The 18,946-nt window shown below is 36.4% G+C and overlaps 1 protein-coding gene across 2 annotated transcripts in view; it reads left to right on the forward strand.

The window, feature by feature from the left end:
• PRMT9 (protein arginine methyltransferase 9) overlaps positions 1–18,946 on the forward strand; it is a 58,048-nt gene that overhangs the window by 24,166 nt on the left and 14,936 nt on the right. For both annotated transcript variants that reach the window (XM_020994049.2, XM_078148700.1), the window contains 3 exons: positions 2,781–2,973; positions 3,857–4,040; positions 12,466–13,180. In XM_020994049.2, coding sequence (XP_020849708.1) covers positions 2,781–2,973; positions 3,857–4,040; positions 12,466–13,180 — 1,092 coding nt within the window. The remainder of the gene's footprint in view (positions 1–2,780; positions 2,974–3,856; positions 4,041–12,465; positions 13,181–18,946) is intronic.

Raw genomic sequence — 18,946 nt, forward strand, 5'->3', positions numbered from 1 at the left:
AAATGCAAATCAAAACAACTCTGAGGTACCACATCACACCTATCAGATTGGCCAACATGACAAAACAGGAAAATGATAAATGTTGGAGAAGATGTGGGAAAATTGGAACACTAATACATTGTTGGTGGAGTTGTGAAATGATCCAACCATTTTGGAGAACAATTTGGAACTATGCCCAAAGGGCTACAAAAATGTGCATACCCTTTGATCCAGCAATAGCACTTCTAGGGCTATATCCCAAAGAGATCAAACCAATGGGAAAAGGACCCACATGTACAAAAATATTCATAGCAGCTCTTTTTGTGGTGGCAAAGAATTGGAAATTGAGAGGATGCCCATCAACTGGGGAATGGCTGAGCAAGTTGTGGTATATGAATGTAATGGAATACTATTGTGCTATAAGAAATGATGAACACGCTAACTTCAAAACCTGGAAAGACTTATGTGGTCTGATGCTGAATGAAGTGAGCAGAACCAAGAGGACTTGGTACACAATAACAGCCACGTTATGCAATGACTAAGATTGTTAAACTGAACCCTTCTCAGCATTACAAGGATCTAAGACATCTCCAGAGGCCTGGATGGAAAATGCTGTCCACATCCAAAGAAAGAACTATGGAAGTTGAATCGCTATCACTTATTTTTACCTTCTGTTGAGTTTTGTTTCATCTTTCTGATGGTTCCTCCTAATGGTTTTAATTTTTACTTACAACTTCACTAATGTGAAAATATGTTTAATGGGTATGTAAATGTAAAGCCTATATCAGATTGTGGGCCGTCTTGAGGAGGGTGGGGGTGAGGAAGGGGGAGAAAAATTTTCAACTCAAAAGCATATGGAAGTGATTGTTGATAAATCAAAATGAATTAATAAAATTAAAAAGAAAAAAATAAAACAAGACCCCCCTGCCCACAAAAAAAAAATAGAAACCACAGTTTTTAATAGCCACTAGGGATAGATTTTCAAGATACCTTCAAAGGGGAAGAAGTAGCTAGGATGGCCCTTACAGATCATCTGGCACAACTCTCTCTCATTGTGTAGATGCTCAGGCTGTGAGGGGAAGTGACTTTACCCAAGGCCACACACATGATAAATGTCAGAACAGGATTTGATCTTCTAACTCCAGATCCAATGCTCTGATTAGGGAGGCATCAAAAATGATTGGTATGTGTTCCTGCTTTCTTATTTTTCTCAGTGTTTTATGAGAATGGGCTCTGCGTACATCCAGAGTATCCTTAATGAACACATGTAAAGGAAGGATTTTACAAATGCTTTCACAGATGATATCTTTTTATAGTCACAAAACTGAATCATGTAAGGAAAATAACAGTCTTTTTATGTTGTTTACTACTCTGTTTCATAAGATTTTGACTTAATAAAATTAAAACTTAAAATCTCTCATCAAAGAATATTTATCTCACACAAACGTTAAAATCATACCAGACTCTGACAATTGCAACTATAGATATAACAAGGCATCCAGCAGGAATACATCCACATATACACACACACACATTCACCAAGTTGAAAATTCCCTGTTCATAGTTAAAATATAAGAATAATTTCTTATCAAGAGTGAGGTTCTCTAAATACTTGTTCATTGCATTATATACATTAAGACCTGGGATTTCTATGTCAGGTTTCCATAGTAGTGTAATAGAGATGGCTTAACCATCCACTCTGGGAAAAAAAAAAAAGTAGATAAAAAACTTTTACTCTGAAGTGCTAGATTGGAGGTTAGGGAATTGAAGCTGTTCAGATCTCATCTTTACTGCTTACTACCTGTGTTACCTTGGACAGGTCATTTAACCTCTCTGGGCTCAATTTTTCATTTGTAAATAGGAGGGGATGTGGACTAAAGAACCTCTAAAGTCTTTCCACTTTTAAATCTATGAGCTGTATGCGAAACCTATTGAGTTACTGTTAATCTGTCATTTATAACCAAAGTATATGTGTATGAAACAGAATTAAATAAGAGAAAGAAATCAAGCTGCATTGCATTAAGGAAATTTTACAGTGCTTTTCAGTGATTCCAGATTATATGTTGCCATGAAATCCCATTTTTAAAAACCAGTATTCCTTCACTGATGCTTTGTGCTACAGAATATGGACCATCTGTACTTTGGAAGCATCAGAATCAACACTAACCTGAAGGACGATGGAAAGACTCAAGCATATTGCCCCAGTGACTGGGCATCAGAAGATTGCATAAAATAAATGGTTAAGGACATGTATGACTAGAAAAGGAAATAGGCTAGTCTTGTACTAAGGATGAGAAAGGGCAAACTGTATGAGTGCAGTGAGAAAATGTGTGTTCTATATTTGGACCCATATGGTACATTACAGTCAAATTCCATTGTAAAATATTATAAGATCATTTGACCAGTGGCATATTTATAACATTTCCCCTTGGCACTAACTGCCTCTAATAAAGTCATTTTGCCTAACATTGGGTTTTTGTGGCACCAACTAATAGTGTTAGGTAGGATTTGCCTATGGTAGTTTTATATTAGCCTAATTTTGCCTTGTTAATAAAGCCCAATTTTCTGCATTTTCTATCATCCCCCCATCATCTTTCCCTTCTATTTTTCTGTAGGGCAGGATAGATATCTATAACCCATTGTCTCTATATCAGATGTCTATAGTGTTGCCAAGGAACATTGGAAATGGTGTTCAACAGTTGTTATTGTTGTTTAAGACTTAGTGCTGGATTTGCCTGGTGGATTACAAAAATATAAATACAAAAATATAAATCTTGCCTTTTTTTTCCCCTCCTCACCAGGCTGGGTGTTCAGGATGTTGCTGGTGTTCATTTACCAGCATCTGTGAAATTTCAGAGTCCCACATATTCTTCTGTAGATTCTGAAGAGACAGTTGAACCTTATACAACTGAAAAAATGAGTCGAGTTCCTGGGGGCTATTTACCTCTTACAGAGTCCTTTGAAACTATGAGAGTAGATTTCAATAATCTTCAGGTAAACAACTCCTTGGATTATTAGATTATTATTGCTATTTTAAAATTTACTATATAGTCACTAAAATTTTATGTTATCTGAAGTTCTAGAGACTATCACATAATAAATATGTAGTCTAGTCTTTTAAAATTTGATCCCTTTAAATAATTTTGTGATTAAACAGCACCAAACTTGATGCATATTTGATCATGGTTTAGGGTAGAGATATGTTCTGATCATTATATCAACTTTTCTAATTTCCTATTTCCTCTTACTCTAGAAAACATGTATATTTTGAGCTCCATAACTAAGGATAAGCCTCTCTTTCTATATATGTGTATTTTTTTCTGTTTATTTACTCATTATTGGTTTATATTCTGCACATAAATCATGGCCATTATTTTAGTGATTTCTTCTGATGTTACCTCACTGTAGGCTGAAAATAGTGTCTAGAACAATGGAAACCTAAGACTAAGCATCCAGGTCTCTTGATTCCTAATCTAGTGTTCTTTCTTTTGCACTATGTTGTGTTTTGGTGAGGCATCATAATGTAGTAGATGAGAGTGCTGACCTTAATTAGGGAGCTTTGCTTTCAGATTCTGAGACGTTAGTAGCTATGTGATGGTGGGCAAGTCTTAAACTCTATGTATGAAAGGGTTGTGATGGATGTTGGGGGAAATGTTCCAACACTGGGAGTTCTCTGTGTTGGCAGAATCCTACCACCTTTTAATTTGGAAAATTTAATGCTTCATCGAGACATGCTGAGAAATTGAATGTGAAGATAGTGAAATATTCAAATAATACTTGGGTGGACTTAGTTATATACTGTATGTGTATATGTAAACTTCCATATATTTATGTACATATTAAATCTCATAGCTTTTTTACTCCTTTTCTTAATTAGGAACTAAAAAGCCTTGCAACCAAAAAGCCTCATCAGATAAGTGTTCCTGTCATACAGGAAGGAGAGCTAGATGCCATCATAGTTTGGTTTGTGCTTCAGCTTGATGACGAACACAGTTTATCAACAAGTCCTCATGAAGAGACATGTTGGGAACAAGCTGTCTACCCTGTGCAGAGCCTCCCAGGTGTGTGTTTAGTTTGCTTTATGATGGGTTTGCTTGAGTCCTGCTCCTTTGGTGATGGTGGAGGGGAAGGGAGGGGTGGGAAGAGGAAGTTATAGTTTAATGTAACCTCACTCAGGAGAGGGAATTTTATTTTACTTTTGGGAGTTTATACAATTTTATTTTCACATGTACTCTAAAAGTAAAGTTGAAACACTGTGCCTTTCAACAAGCTTTCATTTTAGGGACAGCATAAATTTGGAGGGGGGCCAACTAGGAGATGAGGAATTAGCTGCAAAGATAGAAAGATCTAGGTTTACGTCCTGTCTGAAACCTGCTGGCTCTATGACCCTGAGCAAGTCACTTAACCTTTCAGTGTCTTTAGGCAGCTTTCAAAACAGTTTCAAAATAGTTGCTAATCTTCATTTGTTGAGGGAATTTCCTAACTAGGAGTTCTGTATCCCAATGAAATCACAATTTTAGACCAAATTTTGTGTCTGTGCCCACGCATACTTACATTCACAAGAACACACACACACACACACACACACACACACACACACACACACACACATAGTAGGCATACACTTATACTTTTGTATTGATGGAACTTGTTTAAAGGACTGTAATCGTATGGAAGGGGTTTTTTTATTAATTTATTTTGATTTATCAATAATCAGTTCCATATGCTTTTGAGTTTAAAATTTTTCTCCCCCTTCCTCCCTACTACCCTCCCCAAGACGGTGCACAATCTGATATAAGCTATACATTTACGTTCCTATTAAACATATTTTCACGTTAGTGATGTTGTAAGTAAAAATTCAAACCAATAGGAGGAACCATCAGAAAGAGAAAACAAAACTCAACAGAAGAGAAAAAAAAAGATAGCAATTCAACTTCCATAGTTCGTTCTTTGGATGTAGATAGCATTTTCCCTCATGAGGCCTGTGGAGATGTCTTAGATCCTTGTATTGCTGAGAATGGTTAAGTTTATCAATATTAGTCATCGCACAACATGGCTGATATTGTGTCCAATGTTCTCTTGGTTCTGCTCACTTCATTCAGGATCAGGCCATACAAGTTTTTCCAGGTTTTTCTGAAGTCAGCCTGTTCATCATTTCTTATAGCACAATAGTATTCCATTACATTCATATACCACAACTTGCTCAGCCATTTCCCAGTTGATGGGCATCCTCTCAATTTCCAATTCTTTGCCACTACAAAAAGAGCTGCTATGAATATTTTTGTACATGTGGGTCCTTTTCCTATTTGTATGATCTCTTTGGGATATAGCCCTAGAAGTGGTATTGCTGAGTCAAAGGGTATGCATCAAATGGAAGTTTTTGAGAAACAGTGTTGTACACTCAGTTTAGAGCGAGAACATCTGGGTTCAGATCTTACTTCTGTAGCTTAATGTCACCTTAGGCATGTCACTTCCCCTTCTTTTGACTTCTGGTGTCTTCACCTGTGAGACAAGGAAGGGGGTGGACAGTTTGAACTCTGAGTTCCTTTCCTGTCCAAATTATTGTTTCTGTGATCATGATGTTAGGATCCCAACATGCTCTGTGTTAGTACATTACACTAGTGCTTTTTCTTTGCCATCTTGCTGGGTCACTTGAACTCTAGTTTAGAGGGATTGGAAAATTGTAGTTTCCATTTCCATTATCATTTGTGGGGGAGAATTCACTGATCTAGTAGACTGTTAGAAACTGAATGGAGATCAAGGACACATACACTGAGTTTCTAGCTGCTTTCTAAGTCTTATCAGTTTAGTTCACACCCTTTGGTGTCTGTGAAATATTTTACCTCATAGGACTCTTGGTAGTACCTGTGTCCTGAAATAATTAACTGATTGTTGATGCACATGAATTGAGAGCTTAACTCTAAAAGTGAAATTGAGAAGCTCTGAGTCAGTGGACTAAGATCCTTCAATGAAGGAATGCATGTGCTTTGGTGAGAGGGAATGTAGCTTAGAAGATAGTCATCCTCAAAGACAGGAAGATCTATATTAAGAGCTCTTTTTCTTTTAATTCACCTGATGCATGTGAATCATGCTCTAGTCTCATTTTGATGTCTTGCTTTTTAGATGTGCTTCTTATGTACTACTGATGGTGGGCTTCTGCCTTCTCTTTTGTTTTATTGGATTATTTAGTCTGTTCACGTGTAAATTTATGAGTTTTAGACTTTTATTTTCTTCCATTTGTTTCTTTAATATTACTTTAAAAATCTTTTTGTTACTTTCTTCTTTTAATTCAGTACTTTGTCCTTGGTGGTAGTATTGCATAAGTTGCTTTGATGCTACTCTTTTCCCATAGCCTCTCTTTCTTCACTTCTCCAGTTTGCCTACCTTTCCCCTAGGTTTTTTTCCCCTTTTAATTATGACAAGTTAAGGAAAGGTTTTGGGGAAAAATAAGGGAGATCTGAACATAATTATAAGCCTAGAGATTGGAGATGGAAATGATTGAGGGAGGATGCTAGAGGAGAAGGAGGTATGATCAAGAACAGAGGTATAGGAGGACTTTGGTGAGAAGATTCACCCGCCCTCCCCCCCATTTTGAGACTGGAGAAGAATAAAGATAAAGGTTAAAAAAAAAAGAGTAATAGGTAAAGACATAGAGAAGTTTTAAGGTTTGGAGGAGGACAAAAGAGGCAAATTGGATACAGCTGAAGACCTTGATCTTAGTAAAAGATAAATTGATAAATTATATTAAGTAGGCTCCTTTTTCTATTTTTATTTTCCTAATCTTTTCAGTCTTAGGGAAAGGACATTTTAAGAGCCAGAGTAAAAAGTCTTTATAGTTGCTTTTATTTTCTTTACCAGAAATCTTTTTTTTTTTGGGGTGAGGCATTTGGGGGTAAGCGACTTTGCCCAGGGTCACACAGCTAGTAAGTGTCTGCAGCCTGATTTGAACTCAGGTCCTCCAGACCCCAGGGCCAGTGATGTATCCACTATACCACCTACCTGCCCCTTGCCTTGTTTCTTAGAGGTTTCCCCAGTGACAAGATGATCCCCTTAAAGTTTTGGCAATAATAATTCTATAAAACTGCAAAGATTTGTGGAAATTCAGTTTTTATATGAGTTTATTTCATTTTTACTAACATCCTTTTTCTTATAAATTGTTAATTAATATTTCCCATTGTTTACACAATGAAGATATTTAAGAACAAATTAACTTCTGGACTAATGTCCATTCCCAGTATTTTTACTGTAAAACATTTAAGAATAAATTAATCTTTCTTGAATTAATATTCTATCTGAAGAATGATCAATAAATAAAGCATTATAATAAATTCAGTAAATAATAAACAGCATGGAACTTTTTTATTTTTTATCTAAATTTTTTAACTTAAACTTTTTTTATTAATATCTTTTTCATCACCTAGGTTTTCTAGTTTATTCTTCCCCATCCACTTTACCTTTCCCTCTGCTAAGGGACCATCCCTCTAGGACAAGGATTCTTAATCTTTTTTTGTGTGTGTTGTGGAGTCCTTTGGCAGTCTGTTGAAACCTGTAGACTCCATAGAATATTGGTTTGTTGTTGTTTTTTAAAAATTATAATTGAAGAAATTAGTAAATCTCAGTTAAAGGGTTTTTTTTTTCCTTTCAACCAAGTTCAAGGATATCCTAAAATCTATACACAGACCCTTTGGGTATCTGTGGACCCCTGGTCCTATGCTCTAGGAGGAGAAACAAACTTTTCTGTTTGGCGTTTAGCTTCTTGGCTGCAACCTACCTTTCCAGGCTTCTCCAGTGGTGCCAGTTCCACCCCTACCCCTCCCATATAAGCTCTTTGAGCAAAGGATCTCTATCTCTTCATCCACCCATGTGGCCCCAGTTCTAATTATATAGTAGGTACTTAATAAATACTTGTCAGATAAATGGAGTTGTGGCCCAAAACAACTAAGTGGAGAAAGAATGTATCAGTGATTTAGTTCATGTTCATGGTTCTAATTTGGGGAATGTATCAGTGATTTAGTTCATGTTCATGGTTCTAATTTGGGGAAGGGGACTTCTTGTTTGAGTGAGACTCTCACCCAGCCTCTCCTAGAATCTTATCCTTCATCTCAAACCATCCATCATTTCAAAAGAAGTCCCTTCTGGCTTTCTTATTTTCATTCTACATAAATGTATAGTACATAAGATCATCAGTTACATACCTGTCTTTCGAAGTTCAGTACCTCAACCTTGATATGGAATATTAAAGGTATTAACTTATTCATTTCCCTGTCATATTCAGATCTGTAGGGTTTGGGAAGGGTGTTTGTCCTATTCATCTGCTTTTCCCCCGATATTCTGGTTACTCAACAAGCAGGTATTTATAGGTTTTATTATGAACCAAGTACTATGCTAGGCGTTTTGGAACAAAGAAAGGTAAAAAGTTCCTGCCCTCAGGAGCTTACATTCTAATTTAAAGATGCTAGACCTTTTATTCCTCCAAGTGAATCATTTGTTATTTCTTTTATAGCTCTCCAAAGTATCGTCTTGGTAGTTTGATTGGTATAGTTTACAAATTAATTTAGATAGTATTGGCATTTTTATTATATGTCTCAAAACAAGTACCAAGTGATGAAAGCTGACTTCTGCCCAGCAATAATGAGAGCCCTGCCTAAATCTAAATCTGCCCAGTATCAGGGGGCTGTATCTGTTAACAAGAAAACCTTATTATTTTCTGTGTGTATGACTAACACCTGTTGTTTGTGCCCATATCCTTGAATGTTGCCAGTTAAGTTCCCTGTTATGTGACCATGTCCCTGAACTGTTTTGTAAAATACCCAACACACCTGATTCCCCCTTCCTGTGGTTAACTGCTAAAGTAGGAGCATACCCCTAAACCTAGCTGAGTGCCCAAAACTTGGATATAAAAGCAAGTCTCTGTCTTTTTTCTTTCAGGCAGTTGGAGTTAAGTGATTTGCCCAAGGTCACACAGCTAGTAAGTGTCAGGTGTTTGGTCTGAGGCTGGATTTGAACTCAGGTCTTCCTGACTTCAGGGCTGGTGCTCTATCCACTGCGCCACCTACCTGCCCCCTACCTCTGTCTTTTTTCAAAAGTCTCTAGTGCTCCTAGGGACTAGCCCACTGCTTTTTTGTCAATAAAGCCCTCTTGATTAGGAGAACCTCTGCCTCCTGAATTCTTTCCAGACAATCTGATTCTGAGCATCATCTACTTTGTCACCAAATAACAAGCTTTTTGGTTGGAAAAGAATAGGGTAGACTCTAGGGACTGAAAATTTCCTCAGAAAGTGATTAGGCCTTCCTGCTTCTCCAGAGTGAGTATAGTAAATGATGTACAATTTTGAGTGATTTATAGCAAATTCTGAATCACATTTAGGTAAGTGCTGTCTTTCATATATGAATATGCTACTGATTCAATGGCTGCTAGCCATATATTAATAGATTGAGTGGAATCATCTGCAAGGTCATCACATGGTCAAATTCATGACCAAGGGCTCAGTTTTTCAAGAGGTTCGGATTAGAAGTGTCATTGACTGGAGCTGTGACTCATTAACTCTAATCACCTCTACTAATGGACAATGTTTTTTATGTACATTATCAATCCCTTCCTTCTTGAAAGTCTTTCCCACCCCCTCAGCTTTAGTAATTCTTTAACGTCCTAGTTTTTCTCTTGGCAACTATTTTTTTCTTAGGTCGCCTTAAAATGAGTGTTCCTTGAGGCTTAGTCATTGGTTCTTGGTTCTTCTCTTTCGATATTTTCTCTCTTCGACACCTTATCCATGCTCATGGCTTCAGATAACACTTACATGAGAATGCTTCCTGAATTTGTATCTCTGACCCTTAACTTTGTCCTGAGCTTTAGCCCAGCATCTCCTGTCTGCTAGACATTTCCATTTAGCTGTCCTACCATTACTTTAAACTCAATTTGTTACTACCATTCTCTGTAACCCATACTGGAAATCTTGGATTCATTTTTGAATCTTTCCTCTCACTCATCATTTGCTAGTCAGCCCATATTTCTTTTTTTCATCTATCCCTTTCTTGCCCTTCCCTAGGCTACTACTTTAGTACAGGCTTTTATGAAATAGCCTCTTAATCTTGATTTATCCAGTTTCTTTTCTTTTCAATTCATTTTCCTCATCAACTTAATATTCTTTCAGTAAATTTTCATCATGTTACTCTCCTCTCAAAAATGTTCATTGGTGCATATAGGAAAAATAGTTAAGCCTGGTATTTGAGACCCTTCAGAATCAGACCCCAGACTACCTTTTTAGCCTGATCTGCCACATCTTCTCTTCAGAAAGCCTCTGCGCTTTTGGTCATTGGGGCTCATGGCCTCTGGGGCATATTATAATTAGTAGAGGTACTCAAAGAAAATAAGGGCCTATGTTATTCCCACTGTATACAGCAAACTTCTGTTTACCTGTGTGGTAAATAGCACAAGAAGTAATAATGACAATTCCCATTTCTTTAAGGAATTTATTCTGAAGCATGTTCTCCACAACTATGTGGGATAGATAGGTAGTATTAGTATCCCCATTTTCTAGATGAAGAAGCTGAGGCTCGGACTAGCAAAGTAGTTTTCCAAAAACTTGAATGCTGGTCTTCTGATTCCAAGTCTTGTGCTCTTTTCGTCTTCTGCCATGAGGAAATATTATCTGTCTTCAGTGCTAAATGTCTAAACCTTAAAGGTGAGAGAAAGTATGTATTATCACTGCTGATAGGCAATTTTCATTACTTGCAGAGGTATTTCTGAATATTCTAAATAAAAATCTCTTGGGATTTTTTTCCCCACTTGTACATAAGACTTTAAGCACTGACTGGAATTTTTATCAAAATTACTGTAATTCCACCTAGCAAAAAACATGTACTTGCAAGTAAACTGGAAAAACTAATTTCAAGAAAAAAGAAATTATATGCTGCCTGATACATAGTAGGCACTTAATGGTTGTTCATTGATTTAGTTAATCAGTATTAGCATCCTGATTCTTAATTAGGATCACTCAAGCAGTTTTTAAAAATAATTAACATAGGAATATGTTGCTCTGTTGCCAGATATTTCCTAGGCATAAAATTTATTAGTCTACTTTTAAGATGAAAAGTAAGGACCAAACTGAATCAGAAAAGGCCTGTCCTATGTGTGTGTGTCCAAAGGGTATAAGATTTCCATTATATCTTTCACATGGTAACTAGGGGTATAACTGAGATAGGTTGATAATGCTGTCTTACTTTGTAATCAAGCTTTTTGCTCACTGAAATGTCAAATGAAAAAATTAACTTTAATTTGAATATTTGTTTTTCTGGTATGAACAAACTTTGAAATAAAAACTGTTTCATAAAAAAAAAGAAGCCTTTGTTTAGTGACTAAAAGGGGCAGGTACTGGTTCCCCTCTCCCTCTCCATCTTCCTCCAAAGGCTAGAATCAGGAGTGATCATGGTATTGGTCATAGTTCTTACAGCTTTTATAGTTTTTTGTTTTTAGTATTATTGTCAGATGAAATGTTTTCCTGGTTCCGCTTATTTCATTCTTCATTAGTTTATAAAAGTCCTCACAATTGTTCATTTTAATAAGATTGATGTTATCATATAAATTGGTTTTTTGTTTCTGTTCACTTCACTTTGCATTAGTTCATAGAATTTTTTCGTGTCTCCCTGAAATCATCTATTTTTGCATTTCTTCTACTAAAGAACCTTTAATGGCTTCCTGTTGGCTCTTGGACTGCTTGGCTTTTAAAGCCCTCCCTAGTGCAGTATAGCTCCCTCGTTTCCAGTTCTAAGTCACAAGCTTTTTGTCTTAGTCAAACTATCTTCCTTGCAGTTCTCCATTCCTGGCATTCCATCTCTTTCCTCTGCTCTTTTACAGTTAGTTCCCCACATTCAGGAAGCCCTGCCTCCTCTCCTCAGCTTCATTGAAGACTTGGCTTCCTTCAGAGCACAGTTCAGGCTTCAGATCCTACAGAAGACTTTTTGTTCCCTCTCGAAGTTACTTTGTATATATACACATTCATATGCTTTGTACATATTTAATATTTATTTATCCATCTACCTGTTGTACCCTTCCAGTGGAATGTAAGCTCCTTGAGGTCAGAGGCTATTTTTTTTCTTTTGTTAGTGCCTGCTACAGTGCCTTGTACATAGTAGACACTTAATATTTGTTGAATTGAAGGTCCAGCTCAGGTTCTACCTCCTCCAAGAAACTTCCAAACACCTAACCTCTTCTACTCTTATTATTTAACTCTTTTATATCTTCCTGTTTAATCGTTAAAAATCTCATATGTTTAGTACTTTACAGTTTATAAAGCACATTTCCCAGGTGAATTATAAGCCCCTTGAAGGTAGATGTATGTTTTATTCTGCTTTAAAGTAATGTAACAATGCTTAATGTCTTCTAATTTTATCTCCAAAATTCACTCAACCCCACGCAGACTTTTTTATTTGAATTAATTATTATTGCATTTCTCTCTCTCTCCACCCCCAACTCCCAACCCTATTGAAGATTATTTTGTGAAGCCTGGAGACCATGTGATGATGGAAGTTTCCTGCCAGGACTGTTACCTGAGAATCCAGAATATTCATATTTTAAATGCTGATCATGGAATGGATATTGAGAGAGGTTCCAGCAAAAATGAGGAGGAGTCTCTTGTTTTAGGTAGTGAGGCCGAACTCTGTAGTGCGCTGGCTAGCCTTCAAACCAGTAAACCAGATGAAATCAGGCAGATATGCACATTGGAATCCACAGAAATAGCTTTGCTTAACAATGTTCCCTATCATGAAGGATTTAAAGCTGCCATGAGCAAAGTGCTGACAACATTGACACCAAATAAACAGATGGATGTTGAAGTTATTGGTGGTGAGATGAACTCTGGAAATTCACAAGATAGAAATTCCCTACATATCACCCCTGACCCTTTCTATGTGTTAGATGTGTCTGAGGGCTTTTCCATTCTGCCCATAATTGCTGGGACACTGGGACTAGTAAAGCCATACAGTTCTGTGGAAAAAGAACAGCACCGTCTCACTCTTGACCTCATTTCTGAAGCCAACCACTTTCCTAGAGACACACTGGAATTTTGGTTGAGACATGTGGAAGATGACTGTGCAGTTCTGCAGAGACCCAAATCAGACAAACTCTGGAGTATTATCATCCTGGATGTCATTGAGACGTCTGGCCTTATTCAACAAGAGATGATGGAAAAAGCCGCAATATCCAGGTAGCGTGCAACATATGAAAGTTTTCCTGAAAAAATATTTTTGTCTGCATATGTGATCCTTAACTAACAGAGCACGTTTGTCAACCATGAAAATGACACAGTGGTTTGTGTGCATGGAAAATCACAGACTCTTATTCATGTTTTTCCCTTAACAGGGTTCTTATCTTTTGTAATGTTTTTTGTTAACCAGGAATGCTGTTTTGAAGGAAACTTCTTATTGGTAGATGGGGAAATCCATAGAAAAGAACAGCAAATGGATAGTCTCTAGTGACAAAGTTGGAATGTAGGTTCAAAGTTCAGAGTGTGTAGGGGTGATTTAATTTTTTCTGCACTTATAGATGTGCAGGGGAAAAAACCCTTAAAGCTGTATTAAAGGGTGAAGATCCCTCTTTGCTAGGCTCCAGTACAAGGTCTTAAGCCTGCTCTGTTCTGACCATGAACTGTCTTAGGAGTGGGTGGGAGGTATCATTTAAAGAAAGCTTGGCTTTTCTTTCTGGCATTGAAAGTAGAAAGTTGAGTAAACCTTTAGGTCTTAACAGTTCTTTTAGTTGGATTTGAAAGAACAGGAATACTTAATTTGGGGGGATTCTTTTGGACAAGGTATAGTAGGAAAATATATTAAACATTTAAGGATTTCATAGTAATTTGGATCTCTTGCAGGAAGTATAGAGTACAGATTGGGGAAATGACCTTGATTAGTAAAAGACAGATGAATCGAAGGAAGAAAGAAATGATGAAAGTGCCAGAAAAAAAACCCAAAACGTATTGTCCCCTTCAGTGTAGTTGCATTACCAAGCCATACACTTACTCTAGTTATGCTGTGAGACATTTTGGAACTCCCCTTTTGTAATTGCCTTCAGAAGACTGAAACACAGTCTTGAGATATCATCATTGGTGGGGGCAAATTTCCAAGTTGTGAGGGTGGGCTTGATTTCTGGAACTAGCCAAAAGTCATTCAGAGCCAAGACTGTTGAAAATAGTCAAACTAGGTAGTTTGGTTGTATCACGTACCTCATAGTGGATTGAGAGAGCTTTGTCAACTGTTACGCTCCATAAATACAAATTTGAGTTTCTAGTATTCATTATTAGCACGCTTTGAATGTAATGAGACTTATTTTTTTTGGTGGCCTCATAAACTTAGCATTGAAGGTAGCTCCCAAAATGTTTGTGAATAATACTGTTATTGTTATAAGGGTAGTATCCAGGTTGACTACTTTGCCAGTGTAATATTTATTGGAATATATAAATTCTGGTATGTTTATTAGTCAGTATCTTCACTTTTTAGTCATGTCTTGCATTAAGTAATATAATAAGATATAATAATAAATGTTGGGAAGGAATTTCTACGGGTTAGATATTTTGTAGGTGAGAGTGGGATAGAGGGAAGATTATGAACTAGGCAGGTTGTCCTTTGTGAGTGATTGATCATACTAAAAGGAAGTATAATTTGTGTAGTTGGCTACTGTAGATAGAGTACAACTTAATGGCTTTCTCTGGTAATTGCAGATATGTTTGTTGTTGTTGTTTTTTGCTTTTTGATGAGGCAATCAGGGTTAAGTGACTTGCCCAGGGTCACACAGCTAGTAAGTGGCAAATATTTGAGGCAGGATTTGAACTCAGGTCCTCTTGACTCCAAGGCCAGAGCTCTATTCACTGCACCACCTAGCTGCCCTTGTTGTTGTTTTTTACCTCGTAAATTTTTCAGTGCAGGGTCATGGGAAAATAGTATTTGCTTCTGGGCCCTGAGAGGGTATAGGAAACTACTATAGAGAAAATAAATTTAATCTACCAGATGTTAGTAAAGTTAATGTCTTCCTTAAGTAGGGACCAAATTTTGAGTATTCTCTTCTGAACTGTCATGGTATGGGGTTTTTAGTTTTCCTTTTCGCTTGCCATATTTTAACTTTTGATTACCTTGCTTGATATCGAAGATCAGGAGACAGTTGAATAAAAATAATTTCTCTGAGTGTATCTATTAGGGAATCTTGTATGATCTTACATCTAGGAGACACTTGGTGGAGAACATTTAAGATTTGACTTAGTAAAAATAATTTTTTCATAAAATAAACATAGTGGGATCTTGCCTTTATTACATTTTTTCAGAACATTGTATCTGAAAATGTAGTCTGTTGTAGAAAATTGTTTGTAAAAAGCCTTCTTTTATTCACTTCTTATATTTTCACCCAGAATACCCTTGATACGTGTATAGATCATTCTTATAAAGATTTTATAGAGATCAGAGTTTGGCATGTGGAAGAAACCAGATAAAAGGGAATGAATGTATGAGAAGCAAGGTAGTTCAGAACCAACTATCCTTCGAGGTACCTTTCACATCCATTGTCCATTGCATTCTTTCCGGAGCGTCCTGATTACTTGCTGGGCCTGTCCTCCCATGCCTTCTTATCTTCTCATGGATTTTGTGTACAGTGTCATGAAAGCTTTGCTCACTTGAGATTCTCTGTTGCTATATTTAAACCTTCTGAAAAAGGGAAGGGGTAAGAATGTCATATATTAAGGGAGAAGAGATGGTACAAATCCAACCTCCCTCTACTTCCATAAAAGAGTTCCTCCTTTTTTCAAACTTTGGCCATTTATGGCTAGAATTGGAGTAGGAACATATTTTTACCATCAAAGGCACAGATGGCTCTGAAGCAGCATTTGGCCTTGCAGAGGATTCCTTTGAGGAGTCTGGCAACAGCAGTGGTATGAGCAGCAACAAAACACTCTCAATGCCAGCAAAACTAAACAGACATGAAAGTTTTTTTTAATTATATCATCTGAACAGAGCTAAAGAACATTACTTTGCTTAGTACAACATTGAGACCATGAATGGCTTCTGGAATATTTTAACTTGGAAATAATGTAGAGTACACATTTTAAGAATTTTCTATCCACTATCTGGGTAGGATTGTGGCTAGACATATTTACTAGTTCTTCATCTTTTTTTTGTTTCAGTGCTTAGAGTTTTTTATGGAGACCCTTCTGGCAATTCAGTTTTTGACAACAGATTTAGCCAGTTGTTTGTGCATTAGCTGATTTACAATTGGCTTTCTTGTTACAGCATATTTAAGTGGGTCATTATCTTTTCATGCTTTCTTTAACCTAGTGTGTTTCCTTAAATTCATGGAATGGCACCCTCTTGTGGCAAATATAAACTATATCTTTGGATGTAGGTAAGAAACAGGACATTTTGAGGATAGTCTATTTCAAAGCTGTCTGTGCTCTCAAGGAAAACTACATCTTTTTTTCCCAGTAAAATGAATCATTATTTTAGCAGATAATTGTATTTGTTCTGATGCATTTAGTGAAGTTTTAGCATATTGTATTATACTTGTCCTGTTTTAAGAAATCAGACAATTCTTCCACTGAATTGGCTTGGCTGTGCCAGTGATTTATGAGGGTATTAAAATTACATCTTGAGTGTTACCTATCTAAAGATTAAGAACTTTTGTCAGCTCAGTTCAGAAAAATACTCAGGTAGAAGGCATCTTTTGCTTGTGTTTATTTAATGAGTAAGAAGGTGAGATTCTCAGTTTTGTAAGGAGCCAGGAGGATTAACCATTAAAAATTAACATATGTAGGGGCAGCTAGGTGGTGCAGTGGTTAGAGCACCAGCCCTGGATTCAGGAGGACCTGACTTCAAATCCAGCCTCAGACATATAACACTTACTAGCTGTGTGACCCTGGGCAAATCACTTAACCTCATTGCCTAGCCAAAAAAAAAAAAAAAAGAAATTAACATAGCTATATTGGCATGAAAATGCCTATTTAGGGAAATATAATATTGTGGTTTAATAAATTTTTCTAGTTAACTGAGAATTAAAGTATTTATAGAGTGAAACTGCTCAAAGCAAATTTCTTGGCACTTGTGTCAGTTTTCTAAAGGTGTGTTTTGTTTGAGCTCCCAATTCTGCATTTTTAGAATCTGGGAATTTTATGAACAGCACAGTTTTAATCTAGCAAGCAAAGTCAACACATTTTGAAAGAGATCTCATAAAATAAAATGTTAAGCAGTCTGTGAGGACAACTTTTTCCATAGTATCAGAAAGATAAAGAGCTTCAAAGTCCCCTGAAATTAGACATTTTGATGAAAAAACAATGTAGTCATTAAAAACAAAATTCCTTAGTGGAGTTGAAGTAACATCCTGTTAGCAGTAATTAACGTATATAGTTATTTCAAATTTACCTAAATATTTTCTTTTGTCTGATGATTAGTGGGTAAATTTTGAGTTGACATATTCTAGTTAGACCTTTCCCAGTCTAGTTGTTTGAGGGGACCCTTGCCTAGGACTCCAGAGGGGCGGAATTTTGGATTTAGTGAAAGGGCTGCACTTGAGGACATAGAGGATCACGTGTGGCCTTGCGGCCCCAGGTTCCCCACATCTAGGTAAATACACCTATTAAATGAGATGTGACTTTTTATATGTACAAAACTTGAGAATATTAATGGAAATGAAAACTTCTCCAATCTCCTATATATGTAAAGACTGGAGTGGGGGACAAGATTTTAATTTTATTTATTTTTATTCTTTTAACTTCTTTTTGTAATGTGAAATTTTTTTAACACCATTATCATTTGTTCCCCTTTCTTACTTTCCTCCTGACCATTTCACTATTTACTAAAGACAAAACTACCAAAACCGTCTTTTGTGACAAATAATCCTAGTCAGGCAAAACAGATCCCCAGTCGGCCTTGTCTAAAAATGTATGTAATATTTTGCACCACTCATCCATCATCTCTCTGTCAAGAGTTGGATAGCATGCTTCATCATCAACTATCTTCTGGAGTTGTGGTTGGTCATTGCATTGATTAGAGTTTTTAAGTCAACCTGTTGTTGTGGTTTACAATGTTGTAGTCATTGTATAAATTGTGCCCCTGACATTACTCTCCATTAGTTCATACAAATCTTTCCATAGTTCTCTGTATCCATCACTTTCATTTTCTTAATTTAGTCAATTTCATCAGGGTTCTGTTTCCTTGCCTAGACTTCCTTGGTTTAGCAAAAAAAAAAAAAATTTTTTTAAAAGACTTTTATACAAGCTGTTTTTTTAATCAAATTCGCATCTTCATTCCAAGAACCATCATCAATCTTACCAGTGCATTTGTAAAATTTAATCAGTCCATAATGATGTAAAATTAGGAGCATCTTCTTTCTGCCATTGTACTATACTTAAAATAATTAAATATGTGATTTCATCAGTCTGATTTTTCTCTTACCAGTGGCCTTCATGAGTTGACGTAGCATAAATAAAATTCATTACCCAGTAGTTGAGATTCTGATAATGAGTCTCACCAAAACCTTTGCTAAACTTCTCTGCAGTTGACAGAGACACACAGGCTTTGGCTGAGCCTATATTAGAAGCCTTTTTAGCTTGGTGAAGGACTTGCCAGCTGGCATAGCTTTAGGAAACCCAGAATGACCTCCATGTTATTTGTATTATACAAGTAGTGAAATGAGTATTTTGGGGTGGTCTACTAGCCAATAGCAATGAGGTGATAGTTCTGTTAGACTGTTTATAAATGTTCTTAAATTTTTTTTTGTTTGTTTATAAGGCTTCTGTACCTCATTAGTCATAGATTTTGGTCACTGACAATTTTTCTACCAGAAGAAATTTAGTATGTAAGAGACTAGAATACTACTAATTTCTAAATAGAGTAAAACCATCCTTAATTTGGAGAGATTGAAGGATATTCCCATCTAAATTAGGTAATTCCAAATTAAAGAAATGAATATATATTATTCTCATTATTATTTCTTCTAGCAT

This window comes from Phascolarctos cinereus, unplaced genomic scaffold, assembly GCF_003287225.1.
Source record: "Phascolarctos cinereus isolate Bilbo 61053 unplaced genomic scaffold, phaCin_HiC Scaffold_9;HRSCAF=440, whole genome shotgun sequence".
Classification (NCBI taxonomy): Eukaryota; Metazoa; Chordata; class Mammalia; order Diprotodontia; family Phascolarctidae; genus Phascolarctos; species Phascolarctos cinereus.